The sequence below is a fragment of the Oncorhynchus clarkii genome, chromosome 1, assembly GCF_045791955.1.
Source record: "Oncorhynchus clarkii lewisi isolate Uvic-CL-2024 chromosome 1, UVic_Ocla_1.0, whole genome shotgun sequence".
NCBI lineage: Eukaryota > Metazoa > Chordata > Actinopteri > Salmoniformes > Salmonidae > Oncorhynchus > Oncorhynchus clarkii.
Genome location: NC_092147.1, coordinates 7,431,706 through 7,451,977, shown reverse-complemented (window position 1 = coordinate 7,451,977; position 20,272 = coordinate 7,431,706). Strand labels below are relative to the sequence as shown.

The 20,272-nt window shown below is 41.7% G+C and overlaps 1 protein-coding gene across 1 annotated transcript in view; it reads left to right on the top strand.

Annotated features, from left to right (window-relative positions):
* LOC139417624 (hydroxylysine kinase, tandem duplicate 2) overlaps positions 1 to 20,272 on the top strand; it is a 32,858-nt gene continuing 12,586 nt past the window's right edge. Inside the window, exons 1-2 of the mRNA XM_071166849.1 lie at positions 1 to 207; positions 1,658 to 1,966. Coding sequence (XP_071022950.1) covers positions 1,663 to 1,966 — 304 coding nt within the window. The 5' untranslated portion in view covers positions 1 to 207; positions 1,658 to 1,662. The remainder of the gene's footprint in view (positions 208 to 1,657; positions 1,967 to 20,272) is intronic.

Below are 20,272 nucleotides of genomic sequence, written 5' to 3'. Positions count from 1 at the left end.
TTAATAAATGTGTGTCCTTAAAAAAAACAAATATTGCAAAATACCGTGGGTCTTAAACAACTTCTTTTGCGTCTGAAGTGACGTCACACTCAGTTACGTCACCGGTGGACAAAGTGAGTCTTTCAAATCTGTGCAAACCATTGTGAAGACTATACAATTACATGCTACTGCTCTAGTTATTGGTAACTACATTTGCAGTGCTCGCAGGTGAGTGATTTAACTTTGACAATGTGAAGACAAATGCATTTTGTGAAAGTAAAGCTGTCCAGTCATGTGAATTTATTTTTGTTAGAGGCGACCCTAACTTTTATCACTAGTTTTTAGCTAACTAATTATTATTACTATTAGCAGACAGTAAATGTAGCTAAGCATATGAATTGTCCCACAACCCTTTACATTATAGCTACGTTTAAGTTTGAATGGAAGGCTACAGTATGTGGCCTAGCTTCGATACAACCATGGCCATGTGTAGACTTGACAGTTCATGTAGTTTTTAGTATTCTGAACATAGTTCTGACCACGGAATTACGAACGAGTTAATGTGTCCGGATTACCCTATTCACACACTATGTGCAAGTGGCCAGGATGCATTCAACAAACGGTGGAATAGGCTAAATATGATGACATAACAACTACTTGATGGCTGTAGCTAAGTAGCCAGCTGACCTGTGTGGCTAGCAAGCAACGCTAAAGGGCTTTTAAAAAGGGTTAGCAGAAGTCTAGACCCAACAACAAAATAAATAGTTTTTCTTAATATTAGCTAGAAGTCTAGTATTTATGAGTCTAGGAACGTATTTCATCCGAAGTTCTAATGAAAAGGTGCCTCGGTTCCAAAACACACGTTTTCTGGAGACTTGTGCCACTTGCTGGAGAAGTGCTGATAACGTCGCCCACTGTATGTGTTTTCGGTAGCCTGATTGCGTCCAGAGTGAGAAATCTGCACACAATGTAGCCCTGCCAGATCTGGAAAAACAAAGCGAGTTATGCGCGTCTAGACCCGTATTTTCAATGCGATTTTCCTATTCTGATAGCAATGTCGAAGGTTTCCAGATTCGGGTTGCAGCGAAGCAAATGTGGCTGTACTTGAACTTTTCAAATCTCTCATGTGCCTTGGCATGTTAACTATCTTGATAGCTAGGATTGTGTTACCAGAAAATGACAAAACAGTTGTTTTAGATTAGAAAGTACTTTGTGACTTGTAAACATGTATTAAAATAATCACAATTGCATTCGAGATGTTTTATATGTGTATATATGTATATTTTTAACCTTTATTTAACTAGGCAAGTCAGTTAAGAACAAATTCTTATTTTTAATTACGGCCAGTTAATTGAGTTAGTGGGTTAACTGCCTCGTTCAGGGGCAGAACGACAGATGTCAGCTTGGGGATTTGAACTTGCAACCTTTCGGTTACTAGTCCAACGCTCTAACCGCTAGGCTTCCCTGCCGCCCCAAATATTTTTCAGTCTAAGATTTTTCTTGGGTATATTCATTACGCCAATTCTGTTCCAGAACGTTTCTTAAACTGAATTAAATGGAACGAAACGGGGAGGGACCTACCTGAATTGGTCCAATAGAAACTCTCGTTTTAAACTAATTTGGACTAATGATTACACCCCCGTCGTGACTTTTTTTTCTTTGCATTCCTTCCCTGTAGCATCAATGGCATTAGTGGAATCTAAACCAAACCTCAGCCATCTACAGGTGTCTGAGCTAGTGAAGAAGCTCTTTGACTTGACGCCGTCCCAGATTCACCCGCTGCCCAGCTACGATGACCAGAACTTCCACTTGGTGGTCAGTGAGGACAACGAGTACGTCCTGAAGGTAATGAACTCTGAGGACAGTCAGAACCCCACTCTGCTGGAGCTGCAGACTCATGCCATGACCTTCCTGCACGAGAAGGGGCTTCCTGCCCAGACTGCCCTCCCCGCCACCTCAGGACAAGTCATTAGCCTGGAGGACATCGGTATGTATGAAGCTCACACAAGACTGAGCCTTTGGGATATGCTCTGGGAATCACCAGATGTTACTGTATGATCATGGTTTAATTGCATGTAAGGCCTATTAACAAAAATCAGTGTCTATTTAGTAGAAATGGGCACGTATAGGGCATTCCATACGGGAGTGACGCAAAGATATTTATAATGTTTTGGATCTTCCTGAAATGAAATCCATTGAAATTAAACCCAAACGACCTTTCTATGGATTTAATTTCAGGAAGATCCAAAACATAAAAATATTTTGGCCAATCTTGTATGGAATTGCCCATATCGAAATCAATATAATTGTTTTTGATACAATATACAGTGTGTTATACTACCATTCAAAACTTTGGGGTCAATTAGAAATGTCCTTGTTTTTTTAAAGAAAAGCACTTTTTTTTTTTTTTTTTGTCCATTTAAAATAACATCAAATTGATCAGAAATACAGTGCAGACATTGTTAATGTTGTAAATGACTGTTGTAGCTGGAAACAGCTGATAAAAAAAAAAAAAATGGAATATCTACATAGGTGTACAGGTGTATAGGTTATCAGCAACCATCACTCCTGTGTTCCAATGGCACGTTGTAATAGCTAATCCAAGTTTATCATTTTAAAAGGATAATTGATAATCCGAAAAACCCTTTTGCAATTATGTTAGCACAGCTGAAAACTGTTGTCCTGATTTTAAAGAAGCAATACAACTGTTCTTTAGACTAGTTTAGTATCTGGAGCATCAGCATTTGTGGGTTCGATTACAAAATGGTCAGAAACAAATAACTTTCTTCTGAAACTCCTCAGTCTATTCTTGTGCTGAGAAATTAAGGCTATTCCATGTGAGAAATTGCCATTAAGATATTGTTCAATGCTGTGTACTACTACCTTCACAGAACAGCACAAACTGGCCCTAACCAGAATAGAAAGAGGAGTGGGAGGCCCCCTGTGCATAACTGAGCAATACGACAAGTACATTATAGTGTCTAGTTTGAGAAAGACGCCTCAAGTCCTCAACTGGCAGCTTCATTAAATCGTACCCGCAAAACACCAGTCTCAACATCAACAGTGAAGAGGCGACTCCGGGATGTTGGCCTGCTAGGCAGAGTTGCAAAGAAAAAGCCATATCTCAGACTCCCCTGGAACAATGAACACCCTCATGTTCCACGAAACCTGAAAACATATTGGCTTGAAAAGGAAAGAGAGAAAGAAAGTACATGTTTAATAACTTAGCACCACTCATTGATGCGATGTAACATTAACTCTGAATACAGGGTAAAACTAAACTTTCATGGTCGTCCCAAGCTGTCATCCATTTCCCCCCCTCCCCTCCAAGCTGTCATCCATTTCCCCCCTCCCCTCCAAGCTGTCATCCATTTCCCCCCTCCCCTCCAAGCTGTCATCCATTTCCCCCCTCCCCTCCAAGCTGTCATCCACCCCCCCTCCAAGCTGTCATCCATTTCCCCCAAACAAACCACTTTCCCTCAGAATGACACTTAGAGAAACGTTTCTGGAAACTCTTTCATGGTCGTCCCAAGCTGTCATCCATACCCCCCCCCCCCCCCCCCAACACAAACCACCTCCCCTCAGGGTGACACTTAGAGAAACGTTTCTGGAGACTCTCAGCTAAATAAATGTTATCAGCGCCCCTACCCCTCATCGTGCTTTAGCAATCCTCTCTCTCACTGTACCCCAATCACAACTAAAGCATTTTATAAATTATCCAACCCGAATGTAGAATGACAGAACTCAGTGCTGACTGTGAGTCTAGTGCTCTAATTCCAGTTTATCAACCTAGCACAGATCATCCCTGTTAGAACATACATTTATTAACAACTTTTTATTGTTGGCCACAACTCTTCTCAATACAGCCCCCCTTTGTCCCTCTTTTCCTGTCATGAGTGGCCTGGTAAAGACACCCCCCCCCCCTTCCTTCACTCGGCACTTATCATTCTAGCGTGTCTTCTTCAGATATCGTTTACAGATCATTTTCCCAACGGCACTTGTAACTTTTTCCTATCACATTTCATGGCCCTTGATAATGTCTCGATTTTAATATCCAAGTAGATGCCTCTGTTTCCCCCATGTACATGAGTCTCTCACCTGAACTTGTTCTCTCTCTCTCTCTCTCCACACTCACTCCACACGTGCTCTCAGCACCCCCGCCCTGGTTTATGGCTCAGACTCAGATAGGAGTGGTAAAGGTCACTGTCTCTCATTGCCCGCCTTTGTCACTCTTTCTTCAGCCGGTTAGGGGGGGTTTTGAGGTTTACACACACTGTCTATGTTCAAATTATTCCTACCATGCATTAAGACACGGTCTGACGTTACCTTCCATGATAACTGTTATGATCTGTGCTTTTTGAGGTTAAGTTAATTACATTTGTTTCAGGAAACTAGACAAACCTTGACTATATGACAAATTATGACATTAACCTTTTCTTAATAACATCTCTAAGACAAATGTCAAAAAGCATTACATACCGTTACTGCTAAAACCATTTTCTAAATTAGTCCATACTCCCTTATTCTACTGGCGACCTCTAGGAAGAGTTACCAGATCATGAAGTTAGCACCCTAACCCCTCGCAGAATTCCCACTCCATGATCCCAATCTGGTGACATGAAATCAGCAAAACATATATCACAATCCATTTGAAGTAACTGTTATCCCTTATTAACATATATTTCCCTTTCTATATGCAGCCTGAACACAATACCACTGTATAAGTACCACAAAGACCAGGACCTCAGGGAACTGGTCATTTTCCACTTTTGCTCATGTGACAAAAAAAAAACCCATGTTAAATCAAAAATAAACAAATTCAAGTAACTAATCAACTTAGAATTTTATAACTCCCTACGGAAATAATAATCTAAAGTAATGGTACAATTTTGATAGAGACGGGTGATTTCTCATACATTTTATAATTAAATCCCACTGTTCCGTTAATTTATAATGAGATCATTTCTCATTAGGATTTTTTTTTCTCCCTGTCCTCCGGAAACCATTTAAATGCCTCCTACAAAACACTTCCATCCTCCTGCATACCCAATTTAACTGCATTGAAAAGACCCCTTCCAACAAATCCCACAACACGGCGACGGTATCTCTCCACCAAGTCTAACGATTCACTGGTCTCCTTTTCCCCATGTGGTTCTCCATAACCACCGCACCACATAAAAAAAAATAAAGTTATTTTTAGGTTTGGTAACCCCTATTCTAATTCCTCGTGACCCCTTCTTTTGTTCATTCTAGAATTCCATTCCAGAATAAGAAGACATAAAATGTAAATGTCTTAAAAAAAATACAAAATACTTGAAATATCGAATGATTTAAACAAACCCTAAGGCCTTCTGAGTTTGCAAGGAGTGTTTGGCCATGTTTAAATGTGTTAACTTTAGAATCCATTCCCCTGGCATTTCGCCTAGAATCTTCAAATCTAATTTATTTATAAAGCCCTTCTTATATCAGCTGATATCTCAAAGTGCTGTACAGAAACCCAGCCTAAAACCCCAAACAGCAAGCAATGCAGGTGTAGAAGCACGGTGGCTAGGAAAAACTCCCTAGAAAGGCCAAAACCTAGGAAGAAACCTAGAGAGGAACCAGGCTATGAGGGGTGGCCAGTCCTCTTCTGGCTTCTGGCCTCTTCTGGTGGAGATTATATCAGAACATGGCCAAGATGTTGAAATGTTCATAAATGACCAGCAAGGTATAATAATAATAATAATAATAATAATAATTATAATTATTATTATTATTATTATTATTATTATTATTATTATTATTATCACAGTAGTTGTCGAGGGTGCAACAAGTCAGCAGCTCAGGAGTAAATGTCAGCTGGCTTTTCATAGCCGATCATTAAGATTATCTCTACCACTCCTGCTGTCTCTCCGTCTGGTGAACAGGTCAGGGTTCCATAGCCGCAGGCAGAACAGTTGAAACTGAAGCAGCAGCACAGCCAAGTGGACTGGGGACAGCAAGGAGTCATCATGCCAGGTAGTCCTGAGGCATGGTCCTAGGGCTCAGGTCCTCCGAGAGAAAGAGAGACTTAGAGAGAGCATACTTAAATTCACACAGGACACCAGATAAGACAGGAGAAGTACTCCAGATATAACAGACTGACCCTAGCCCCCCGACACATAAACTACTGCAGAATAAATACTGGAGGCTGAGACAGGAGGGGTCAGGAGACACTGTGGCCCCATCCGAAGATACCCCCAGACAAACAGGCAGGATATAACCCCACCCACTTTGCCAAAGCACAACCCCCACACCACTAGAGTGATATCTTCAACCACCAATTTACCATCCTGAGACAAGGCCGAGTATATCCCACAAAAATCTCCGCCACGGCACAGTGACTCAACCTACTCAAGTGACGCACCCCTCCTAGGGACGGCATGGAAGAGCAGTGACTCAGCCCCTGTAATAGGGTTGGAGGCAGAGAATCCCAGTGGAGAGAGGGGAACCAGCCAGGCAGAGACAGCAAGGGCGGTTCGTTGCTCCAGAGCCTTTCCGTTCACCTTCACACTCCTGGGCCAGACTACACTCAATCATATGACCTACTGACCGTAGCGTACGTTTAGGTATGTACGGCAGGACCAAATCAGAAAGAAAGGTAGGAGCAAGCCCATGTAATGCTTTGTAGGTTAGCAGTAAAACCTTGAAATCAGCCCTTGCCTTGACAGGAAGCCAGTGTAGGGAGGCTAGCATTGGAGTAATATGATCACATTTTTTAGTTCTAGTCAGGATTCTAGCAGCCGTATTTAGCACTAACTGAAGTTTATTTAGTGCTTTATCCGGGTAGCCGGAAAGTAGAGCATTGCAGTAGTCTAACCTAGAAGTAACAAAAGCATGAATACATTTTTCTGCATCATTTATGGACAGAAAGTTTCTGATTTCTGCAATGTTACGTAGATGGAAAAAAGCTGTCCTTGAAACAGTCTTGATATTAGAGATCGACTGATTGTGATTTTTCAATGCCGATACCGATTATTGGAGGACAAAAAAGCCGATTACCGATTAAATTTGTAATAATGACAATTACAACAATACTGAATGAACACTTATTTTAACTTAATATAATACATCAATAAAATCCATTTAGCCTCAAATAAATAATGAAACATGTTAAATTTGGTTTAAATAATGCAAAAACAAAGTGTTGGAGAAGAAAGTAAAAGTGCAATATGTGCCATGTAAGAAAGCTAACGTTTCAGTTCCTTGCTCAGAACATGAGAACATATGAAAGCTGGTGGTTCCTTTTAACATGAGTCTTCAATATTCCCAGGTAAGAAGTTTTAGGTTGTAGTTATTATAGGAATCATAGGACTATTTCTCTCTATACCATTTGTATTTCATATACCTTTGACTATTGGATGTTCTTATAGGCACTTTAGTATTGCCAGTGTAACAGTATAGCTTCCGTTCCTCTCCTCGCTCCTACCTGGGCTCGAACCAGGAACACATCGACAACAGCCACCCTCGAAGCAGCGTTACCCATGCAGAGGAAGGGGAACGACTACTCCAAGTCTCAGAGCGAGTGACGTTTGAAACACTATTAACGCGCACCCCTCTAACTAGCTAGCCACTTCACATCACATCGTTACACCAGCCTAATCTCGGGAGTTGATAGTCTTGAAGTCATAAACAACAGAGCTGCTGGCAAAACGCACGAAAGTGCTGTTTGAATGAATGCTTACGAGCCTGCTGGTGCCCACCATCGCTGAGTCAGACTGCTCTATCAAATCATAGACTTAATTATAACATAATAACACACAGAAATACGAGTCTTTGGTCATTAATATGGTCGAATCCGGAAACCGTTCCGTATTTTATCTAACGGGTGGCATCCATCAGTCTAAATATTCCTGTTGCATTGCACAACCTTCAATGTTATGTCATTATAACACTAATAATGTTATAACATTAACATAAAAAGGTTCATTCTGTTTGAAGCATCACAGCACAGTTGAAAAATGTATGGCAAATAGAAATCCAAAATAGATGATGTTGAGAGATAGATGGGAGAGGTCGAATGGAGTTGAAGGGTGGGACTAATAACAAGATAAACCATGTAAATCCTACGGGGTCTGTAAAATGTATATAAAGTGCCTTGCGAAAGTATTCGGCCCCCTTGAACTTTGCGACCTTTTGCCACATTTCAGGCTTCAAACATAAAGATATAAAACTGTATTTTTTTGTGAAGAATCAACAACAAGTGGGACACAATCATGAAGTGGAACGACATTTATTGGATATTTCAAACTTTTTTAACAAATCAAAAACTGAAAAATTGGGCGTGCAAAATTATTCAGCCCCCTTAAGTTAATACTTTGTAGCGCCACCTTTTGCTGTGATTACAGCTGTAAGTCGCTTGGGGTATGTCTCTATCAGTTTTGCACATCGAGAGACTGACATTTTTTCCCATTCCTCCTTGCAAAACAGCTCGAGCTCAGTGAGGTTGGATGGAGAGCATTTGTGAACAGCAGTTTTCAGTTCTTTCCACAGATTCTCGATTGGATTCAGGTCTGGACTTTGACTTGGCCATTCAAACACCTGGATATGTTTATTTTTGAACCATTCCATTGTAGATTTTGCTTTATGTTTTGAATCATTGTCTTGTTGGAAGACAAATCTCCGTCAGAGTCTCAGGTCTTATGCAGACTCCTTTTCTTCCAGAATGGTCCTGTATTTGGCTCCATTCATCTTCCCATCAATTTTAACCATCTTCCCTGTCCCTGCTGAAGAAAAGCAGGCCCAAACCATGATGCTGCCACCACCATGTTTGACAGTGGGGATGGTGTGTTCAGCTGTGTTGCTTTTACGCCAAACATAACGTTTTGCATTGTTGCCAAAAAGTTCAATTTTGGTTTCATCTGACCAGAGCACCTTCTTCCACATGTTTGGTGTGTCTCCCAGGTGGCTTGTGGCAAACTTTAAACAACACTTTTTATGGATATCTTTAAGAAATGGCTTTCTTCTTGCCACTCTTCCATAAAGGCCAGATTTGTGCATATACGACTATATACGACGATATACGACTGATTGTTGTCCTATGGACAGAGTCTCCCACCTCAGCTGTAGATCTCTGCAGTTCATCCAGAGTGATCATGGTTCTCTTGGCGGCTGCATCTCTGATCAGTCTTCTCCTTGTATGAGCTGAAAGTTTAGAGGGACGGCCAGGTCTTGGTAGATTTGCAGTGGTCTGATACTCCTTCCATTTCAATATTATCGCTTGCACAGTGCTCCTTGGGATGTTTAAAGCTTGGGAAATCTTTTTGTATCCAAATCCGGCTTTAAACTTCTTCACAACAGTATCTCGGACCTGCCTGGTGTGTTCCTTGTTCTTCATGATGCTCTCTGCGCTTTTAACGGACCTCTGAGACTATCACAGTGCAGGTGCATTTATACAGAGACTTGATTACACACAGGTGGATTGTATTTATCCTCATTAGTCATTTAGGCCAACATTGGATCATTCAGAGATCCTCACTGAACTTCTGGAGAGAGTTTGCTGCACTGAAAGTAAAGGGGCTGAATAATTTTGCACGCCCAATTTTTCAGTTTTTGATTTGTTAAAAAAGTTTGAAATATCCAATAAATGTCGTTCCACTTCATGATTGTGTCCCACTTGTTGTTGATTCTTCACAAAAAAATACAGTTTTATATCTTTATGTTTGAAGCCTGAAATGTGGCAAAAGGTCGCAAAGTTCAAGGGGGCCGAATACTTTCGCAAGGCACTGTGTGTATATATATATATATATAAAATTATATTTTGTTCAGTGTAGGCCTCTACTTGAATGCACATTCTACAGGCTACCACGAAGACCAGGGCCAGTTAGTTGTTTTTGGAGGACAGTGGTGTGGCGCCTGTCCTTGAACCCAGACTGACAGCAGGCAAGTTTTTTTAAATATATATATATATATATATATTTGCATTTGTAATAGTTGTATTGGTTGAGGAAAATGTCTTCCATTTTGAGTAGTTTTGTTCAAGCTCCTTCAGAGGTAGCCTTAGAATTGGGTACTAAGGAGCAGTTAATTGAAATTGCTGAACATTATCAGATTGAGATTGTTGATAAAAAAATTAGACTGTTAAAACTAGATTAAAGCAGGGTCTTAGAGAAATGGGTGTTTTTTTGGGGTCAGTCTGCTAGTAGTGAGGGTGCAAGATTTCAGTCTAGCCCTTTAACTTTTGAGCAGCAAAGGGATCTGTTGCAAATGCAGTTAGAGAGAGCAATTGAGAAATGCTAATAGACCAGAAGGACTACCACAGTTTGTTTCACAGAATCTTTGTTTGTTGCCTAAATTTGAGTCAGATCCAGACATACTTTGCTTTATTTGAGCGTATTGCGGAAGCTAGAGCTTGGTCAGATTTGGACATGACTGTTGTTGCAATGTGTACTTACAGGTAAAGCACGTGAGGCTTTTACAGCACTGAGTGTAGCTGACAGTGTAATTTTTGCTAAAGTTAAATCAGCAGTTCTGAAGGTCTACGAGCTTGTGCCAGAGGCATATCGTCAACGTTTTCGTTACAGGAAAAAGTTAGATTCACAAACCTATTCTGAGTTGGTTCGTGATTTGACTTCTGACTTCTGCATTTAATCGTTGGTGTACAGCTTCTGAAGTTAGTACTTTTGAGGGTCTGTCTAATTTGATTGTGTTAGAACAGTTCCTGTCTGACCAGGTTGCTACATGAATGAACGTAAAGTTAAGTCTCCAAGTGATGCAGCAGTCCTTGCAGATGAGTACAGGCTAACACATAAAAGCCATTTTGAGTCAAACTGTGACATGTACTATAAAAATAACTTTATTCCTAGGACTAGTAGGTCACCTTTTTCTGGGGCTTCTTTCCAAAGACCTCAGCAGAAGTTTGGGTCTGGAGGACTTAAAGCACCGGTTAATGCTAATACCTGTCGCTACTGTTTAGTTGAAGGACATTGGAAAAAGATTGTCCTCTGCTTAAATCAAAAAAGTCAGGTCAAGTTAAACCTGCTGTGATGGCAGCTCCTGTTACAGCCTCTGACCCCAAGGGTGAGCTTTTTTAGCCACTAGTTGAGTTTGATTCTCAGTCTTCCCACTGTGATTTTTCAGCCTTTATTTCAGATGGTGTAGTGTCCCTGGTAGATGGCAACCAAAATGTTTCAATCAAGATCTTAAGAGACACTGGAGCTTTAGATGATTTTATTCTGGAATCTGTTTTGCCGTTCTCTAAAGAGTCTGATACTGGCAGTTGTGTACTGGTATGTGGTATGGGTTTAGTTCCATTCTCTTGTCCTTTACATGAAGTTACCCTAAAATCTGGTCTGGTAGAGGGTGATGTAGATGTTGGGGTTAGACCCCAGTTGCCAGTAGAGGGAGTCCACATAATTTTGGGGAATGACTTGGAAGGTAGTAAGGTGTGGGCAGATGTTTAGTTTGCCATCTGTAAGAAGCAACCTTCAGTGTCACCTACAAGGGAATCGAGGGATCAAAACTATGTCTCCTGAGGTATTTCCAGTTTGTGCGGTTACCCGTGCGGCCTCTCGTAAGGAGATCGAGAGTAAGCCAGAAAGTCTTGAGTTGCCGGTCAAACTCCAGACAGAACGGTTGACTAGTTCTAGAGATTCATTGATGGCTGAGCAAAAGGCCGATACTAACTTGGCTGATCTGTTTGATAAAGTTGTTCCTGATTCAGTGGTGACGAATAGTGCTCAGTGTTATTTTCTTCTTGTTGGGCTGTTGGTCAGGAAAATGGGTTCCACACTATGATCAGGGTCTAGGAGAACCAGTCTTTCAAATAGTTGTACCTACTACTTTGCCAAATAAAGTGTTGCAAACTTCACATGTGGCAGGTCATATGGGTGTTCGTAAAACTTGTGATCGCATACTCCGTTATTTTTTTCTGGCCGCGTTTAAAGCGGCATGTATCTCAGTTTATTACAACTTGTGATACGTGTCAGCGCACAAGCAAGCCAAACCAGGTTGTATTGCCAGCACCTTTGTATCCAATACCAGCCATAGGGCAACCTTTTGAGCATATTATTATCGATTGTGCTGGGCCTTTACCAAGGTCCAAGTCAGGTCATAGCTACTTATTAACTGTTATGTGTCAAGTAACCAGATATCCGGCAGCTTTGTCGTTGCGTACCATAACTTCAAAATCAGTAGTTAAAGCGTTAACTCAATTTATTTCAACATTTGGGCTTCAAAAAAATCATCCAGTCAGATCTAGGGTCTAACTTTACCTCCCATTTATTTGCTCAGGTTCTCAAACAGCTTAAAGTTAAACACAACAAGTCAAATCAAATCAAATTTTATTTGTCACATACACATGGTTAGCAGATGTTAATGCGAGTGTAGCGAAATGCTTGTGCTTCTAGTTCCGACAATGCAGTAATAACCAACAAGTAAACTAACTAACAATTCCAGAACTACTACCTTATAGACACAAGTATAAGGGGATAAAGAATATGTACATAAAGATATATGAATGAGTGATGGTACAGAGCAGCATAGGCAAGATACAGTAGATGGTATTGAGTGCAGTATATACATATGAGATGAGTATGTAAACAAAGTGGCATAGTTAAAGTGGCTAGTGATACATGTATTACATAAAGATGCAGTAGATGATATAGAGTACAGTATATACATATACATATGAGATGAATAATGTAGGGTATGTAAACATTATATTAGGTTGCATTGTTTAAAGTGGCTAGTGATATATTTTACATTTCCCATCAATTCCCATTATTAAAGTGGCTGGAGTTGAGTCAGTGTGTTGGCAGCAGCCACTCAATGTTAGTGGTGGCTGTTTAACAGTCTGATGGCCTTGAGATAGAAGCTGTTTTTCAGTCTCTCAGTCCCAGCTTTGATGCACCTGTACTAACCTCGCCTTGCGGTTGTGGGCGGAGCAGTTGCCGTACCAGGCGGCGATACAGCCCGACAGGATGCTCTCGATTGTGCATCTGTAAAGGTTTGTGAGTGCTTTTGGTGACAAGCCAAATTTCTTCAGCCTCCTGAGGTTGAAGAGGCGCTGCTGCGCCTTCTTCACGATGCTGTCTGTGTGGGTGGACCAATTCAGTTTGTCTGTGATGTGTACGCCGAGGAACTTAAAACTTACTACCCTCTCCACTACTGTTCCATCGATGTGGATAGGGGGGTGTTCCCTCTGCTGTTTCCTGAAGTCCACAATCATCTCCTTAGTTTTGTTGACGTTGAGTGTGAGGTTATTTTCCTGACACCACACTCCGAGGGCCCTCACCTCCTCCCTGTAGGCCGTCTCGTCGTTGTTGGTAATCAAGCCTACCACTGTTGTGTCGTCCGCAAACTTGATGATTGAGTTGGAGGCGTGCGTGGCCACGCAGTCGTGGGTGAACAGGGAGTACAGGAGAGGGCTCAGAACGCACCCTTGTGGGGCCCCAGTGTTGAGGATCAGCGGGGTGGAAATGTTGTTGCCTACCCTCACCACCTGGGGGCGGCCCGTCAGGAAGTCCAGTACCCAGTTGCACAGGGCGGGGTCGAGACCCAGGGTCTCGAGCTTGGAGGGCACTATTGTGTTAAATGCCGAGCTGTAGTCGATGAACAGCATTCTCACATAGGTATTCCTCTTGTCCAGATGGGTTAGGGCAGTGTGCAGTGTGGTTGAGATTGCATCGTCTGTGGACCTAGTCTACTGCGTTCCATGCCCAGAGCCAGGGAGCTTTGGAACGTTTTCATCAAACTTTAAAATCCTTGCTTCGTGCATACTGTCTGCAGATTGAGAGGAGGGGTTACCTTGGCTGTTACTAGCTGCTCGTGAAGTAGTGCAGGAAAGCACAGGGTTTAGCTCAAATGACTTAGTGTTTGGTCATAAGGTGCGTGGGCCTTTAGCAGTGTTGCAGGATGGTTGTTTGCCTGAGGAACCACCTCGGAACCTGATTGACTATGTAAATGGTTTTAGGTTGAAGTTGTATAGGGCTGGTGAACTGGCGAAAGAAACTAAAATCTTCTCAACGGAAAATGAAACTGAAATATGACGGACAGGCTGAGCTGCGTGAGTTTAGTCCCGGTGATCGTGTACTTGCTCTTCTGCCTCTTGTAAGTTCACCTTTTCAGGCAAAATACTGTGGTCCTTTCAATGTGTTGTGTAAAGTGTCAGATTTGAAATCTTATTGAAACCCCTGGTCATAGGAAGTCCTCTAAATTATGCCATGTGAACCTGTTAAAATGTTATCACTCCCGGGATCTAAGCAAAGTAGAAGGCACTCCAGCGGTGAGGTCAGCGTTGACTGCTGCTCCAGTCACTGCATCTTGTGGCTTTAATTTGGTGGAGGGGGAAGAAAAGGAGGACGTTAGGGTTTCGGATGAGATCTTACAAGGTCGGTTGAAAAACTCCCAGACTTTGCAAAACCTTGGTTTTGGTAGATCATTTAGACTCTGAGAAACGTGATGAATTGATAGCTCTTATTAGAAACTACCCTGTTTTGTTTTCTGACACTGGTATAATTAAATTACAGTAGCAATGTGTTTTCCTTAATTGAATTCCCTTAATCTATTTAATGAGAAGTTGTAAGATTCTTGTTTGCATAAAATAGACGGAGACCAGTCTTATCAATAATAGGTAACAGAGTTTATTCTCGGAGCGCGCTCCCACGTTACCACGAGCAACAGTTTAAATGCAATAACATGGCGTCATTTCATTGCTCCTAAAATGAATCTCCTCCTCCAGACTGGGTCAAAGGGAACTTTAAAAGTTCATTCTGAGTTCATTCTGACCCCCCTAGCACATACACAGGACACACAACTGAATTAACTGTTGACTCACCATTATCGATCACTACCTTATCTGTTTACCTTATCTGTTTACTTAATCCACAACCCATTTCTTTCTTCCTAGTTGGAATGGTGTTCATTAACTTTAATTACTCCTTGTCTGTGTCATACAATCCCTTATGAACTCATATTGTTAATCAGATATAATAAAACAGTAAGTTTACTTAGTTACAGTTCTATTTAAAATGAGGATATTGTTTATTCATATTTCTAACAGACACTCCATCACCGTGCTTTCTGTAAACTTTTCAGTAGTAGTGTCCCCCCTGACAATCTGTTGAAGGCCAAGGCTTAATTGATCTGGTCCACCCAGTGTCAATAGGCATTTGATGCAGTTAAGGCTCTTTTGTGTTTGGCACCTGTGTTGGCAGCACCAAATTTTAGGAAACCAGTCAAATTGGCGCTGGTGCTGTGCTTCTCCATGAGAATGATAACAATGTTGAGTGTCCAGGCAGTTTCTTCTCCCGGAAATGTAATCAAACTATAATGTAATTGAAAAGGAGGCTTTAGGTCTCATTTGGGCTTTACAGTACTTCGAGGTCTATGTTGGTTCTGGTTTGACCCCTTTAACTGTGTTCACTGACCACAACCCACTTGTTTTTCTGCTCTGTCCCGTACTCCTTTAACCCAGTTTGTATCTTCTCTCTGCTGACCCCTACGGGCTGTCTGCGCCTCTTTCCTCTTAAATTGCTCCCCAGGTACCAGGGCTGCCGAGTTTGAGGGGTGGACAGTCAGTTGGGGGACACGGGGCTACTACTAGGAGCCGGGACTGATATGGGTAATTTGAATTGTTTTGAATATGTTGGAGGAAGTTGGGTTGAGGGTGGGACCCTCATTTTAAGGGGGGGGAGGTGTCACGGCTCCTCTGCAGTGCAGGGGCGGTTCCTCCTGCAGGCAGAGGGTTGTTAGTGATTGGAATCACCAGTGATTGGAGTCACCTGGGCTCTAAGTATTTAAACTGTCACTAATCACTTCTCTCTCTGCTCCTCCAGGTATGAACCTATTTTGTAGTTTTGACTTGTTTTCACTCAGTCATTCACACACACAGATTCACACATCCATGCACTTTACATACACCTTACATTATGATACTTCCACACCTCATACCTTTCTCTTAGTTTAAAGTTAATAGTTTGTTTATAATAAAGACATTTTTTTTTAATTGGCCCATACCTGTTCACGTCCTCTCATTTTTGCCACAGGCTATGAGCCGGCCTGTGACACTTATGTCTGAAACACAAGCTTCTAGCAAGGGAAATTTTGGGGCTTCACCATGTTTCATTGAAATGTACACCTGTGTCATCCGCATAGCAGTGAAAGTTGACATTATGTTTTTGAATGACATCCCCAAGAGGTAAAATGTATGGTGAAAACAATAGTGGTCCTAAAACGGAACCTTGAGGAATACCGAAATGTACAGTTGATTTGTCAGAGGACAATCCATTCACAGAGACAAACTGATATCTTTCCGACAGATGATCTAAACCAGGCCAGAACTTGTCCGTGTAGACAAGATTGGGTTTCCAATCTCTCCTCACTGAGTTCCCCAATAGAATGTGGTGATCAATGGTATCAAAAGCAGCACGACGGTCTCGGAGCACGAGGACAGATGCAGAGACTCGGTCTGACGACATTAAAAGGTAATTTACCATCTTCACAAGTGCAGTCTCGGTGCTTTGATGGGGTCTAAAACCAGACTGAAGCATTTCGTATACATTGTTTGTCTTCAGGAAGGCAGTGAGTTGCTGCGCAACAGCTTTTTCGAAAATTTGAGAGGAATGGAAGATTTGATATAGGCCAATTCGTTTTTTATATTTTCCGGGTCAAGGTTTGGCTTTTTCAAGAGGCTTTATTACTGCCACTTTTAGTGAGTTTGGTACACATCCGGTGGATAGAGAGCCATTTATTATGGTCAACATAGGAGGGCACAGGAAGCAGCTCTTTCAGTAGTTTATTTGGAATAGGGTCCATCCAGTATGCAGCTTGAAGGTTTAGAGTCCATGATTATTTTCATCATTGTGTCAAGAGATATAGTACTAAAACACTTGAGTGTGTCTCTTGATCCTAGGTCCTGGCAGAGTTGTGCAGACTCAGGATAACTGAGCTTTGGAGGAATACGCAGATTTAAAGAGTCCGTAATTTGTTTTCTAATGATCATGATCTTGTCCTCAAAGAAGTTTATGAATTTATTACTGCTGAAGTGAAAGCCATCCTCTCTTGGAGAATGCAGCGTTTTAGTTAGCTTTTCGACAGTATCAAAAAGACATTTCGGCTTGTTCTTATTTTCCTCAATTAAGTTGGAAAAATAGGATGGTCGAACAGCAGTGAAGGCTCTTCGATACTGCATGGTACTGTCTTTCCAAGCTAGTCGGAAGACTTCCAGTTTGGTGTGGCGCCATTTCCGTTCCAATTTTCTGGAAGCTTGCTTCAGAGCTCGGGTATTTTCTGTATACCAGGGACCTAGTCTCTTATGACATGTTTTTAGGGGTGCGACTGCATCTAGGGTATTGCGCAAGGTTAAATTGAGTTCCTCAGTTAGGTGGTTAACTGATTTTTGTCCTCTGACGTCCTTGGGTAGGCAGAGGGAGTCTGGAAGGGCATCAAGGAATCTTTGTGTTGTCTGAGAATTTATAGCATGACTTTTGAGGCTCCTTGGTTGGGGTCTGAGCAGGTTATTTGTTGCGATTGCAAACGTAATAAAATGGTGGTCTGATAGTCCAGGATTATGAAGAAAAATATTAAGATCCACAACATTTAGTCCATGGGACAAAACTAGGTCCAGAGTATGACAGTGAGTAGGTCCAGAGACATGTTGGACAAAACCCACTGAGTTGATGATGGCTCCGAAAGCCTTTTGGAGTGGGTCTGTGGACTTTTCCATGTGAATATTAAAATCACCAAAAATTAGAATATTATCTGCCATGACTACAAGGTCCGATAGGAATTCGGGGAACTCAGTGAGGAACCAGGAGGCCTGTAAACATTAGCTATAAAAAAGTGATTGAGTAAGCTGCATAGATTTCATGACTAGAAGCTCAAAAGACAAACATTACATTTTTCTTGTAAATTGAAATTTGCTATCATAAATGTTAGCAACACCTCCGCCTTTGCGGGATGCACGGGGGACATGGTCACTAGGCTTTTTCAAGAGAGGCTTTATTACTTCCACTTTTAGTGAGTTTGGTACACATCCGGTGGATAGAGCCGTTTTTAAAACCGTTTGGGATCCGCAATATTTTCATGTGGTTCTCTAACACTTTCTCTCACCAAGGCAGCTGCCTTAGCCATTTCGTCTGCTTTACGATTACCTATGGCGATTAAAACATATTTTTTATAACTGTACGACTAGTATGAGCTTCACATTTCACCACTGCTAATTTACTGGGTAACTGACATGCTTCTAATCATGTCTCTACCTCCAGACCATTTATTTTACTGGTGTTTCTATTGCTGTTAAAACATGCCCCGATGTGACCACAATGTACCCAAATCATGAACTACTCCAAATGCATTCCACACAGTGTACCCCTTTACTCTGTTCCCTTCTTTGGTCATGTAACTAGAACCATCTATATACAATACTTTCCCCCATTCCAGTGCTGTCTCTTACAAATCAGGCCTAGGTTTTGGATCCCCCCCCCCCCTTCCGTCAACTCTGGAAGTGTCTCAGCAATTTCAGAGAATGACTAAATAAAATGTCAAAATTGAAAACTCCTAAAGTGTTCCTGAGCGTGCGAGGAGTGTTTTGGCCGTGCCAAACACTTCATGGTTTCTACCCGATCCCGGGTAATGTGTATCTCGCTCTTAGAAATCAAAAATGCCAAATGTTACTTCTTGCTTTGCTAGTTGTGCTCGCTCATACGATGCTATATGACCCTGTTCCGCCAAATAGTCTACAAATGTGGTGAGGTCTCGCATGAGTTTCTTCGTCTTTTGACGCTAATAACAAATCATCCACGTATTGTACCAACACAGAACCTACCATTGACACCCTATTTATTTGAACTTTTGTTTAACCAGGTAGGCAAGTTGAACAAGTTCTCATTTACGACTGCGACCAAGATAAAGCAAAGCCGTTCGACACATACAACACAGAGTTACACATGGAGTAAAACAAACATACAGTACAAAAACAAGTCTATATATACAATGTGAGCAAATGGGGTGCGATAAGGGAGGTAAAGGCAATAAAAAGGCCACGGTGGCAACGTAACTACGGTATAGCAATTAAAAACACTGGAATGGTAGATTTGCAGTAGATGAATGTGCAAAGTAGAAATACTGGGGTGCAAGGGAGCTAAATAAATACAGTAGGGGATGAGGTAGTTGTTTGGGCTATTTATAGATGCAGTGATTTGTGAGCTGCTCTGACAGTTGGTGCTTAAAGCTAGTGAGGGATAAGTGTTTGCAGTTTCAGAGATCTTTGTAGTTCGTTCCAGTCATTGGCAGCAGAGAACTGGAACAAGAGGCGGCCAAAGGACGAATTGGCCCTGGGGGTGACCAGTGAAATACACTTGCTGGAGCGCGTGCTATGGGTGGGTGCTGCTATGGTGACCAGCGAGCTGACATAAGGCTGGACTTTACCTAGCAGGGTCTTGTAGATAACCTGGAGCCAGTGAGTTTGGTGACGAATATAAAGCGAGGGCCAGCCAACAAGAGCGTACAGGTCGCAGTGGTGGGTAGTATATGGGGCTTTGGTGACAAAACGGATGGCACTGTGATAGACTGCATCTTTTAACGATTGTTTCAATGCAAAATGATACCAAGTGGGACTTTGTGTAAATCCCATCGGTACTCTACTAAAAGTTCGGTAAAATGTGACCTCATACGTCTTGTCCTCCATCACATAGAAACTGTAATCCCTATGAACCACTTATCGATCGAACAGACTATACACGCTAGATGAAGGTGCTAATCTCAAAACGATAAATTGAAAAAGATGCAAACTCTTGTATAGCTGCATTTCCTGCTAATGCACTAGGTTCCAGTGTCACCTTTACACTCAGGCTTCCAATGCCGATAGCTCCCCGTTTTTACATGTGGGACCATATCCTTACGCTTTGACGTGTTTTCACTATGCTTCTTTGTCTATTCTCTGCCATTGAAACTATAGTTAATGATTTTCTCCATGGCCCTTATTAACCCCTCGCACGTCTGCGAGGTGAGTGGAGTCATATTCCACTCTCAAAACATCGTCAGGGTTAAAACCAGCCATCAAAACAGAAATGCAAATTCTATCAATGCACTCCCAGTCCCTCTGTAGCGGGGTACTGGTGTTACTCATTCTGGGTTTAGCGTTATGCATTTGCTGTTGATAGAATGCTGACATCAAAATGCTGGTATATGGAGCTGTTTCTGTTTTTATGCCAAGTCATAATTGCCTCCCCTGTATTTAAAACAAAAAAAAAATGATTTGAATTCCCTGTCAGCAGGAAAATGTTAATTTTAAAAAAATCTAATATGCTAAATTCTTCCCATATTCCAGCCGCAT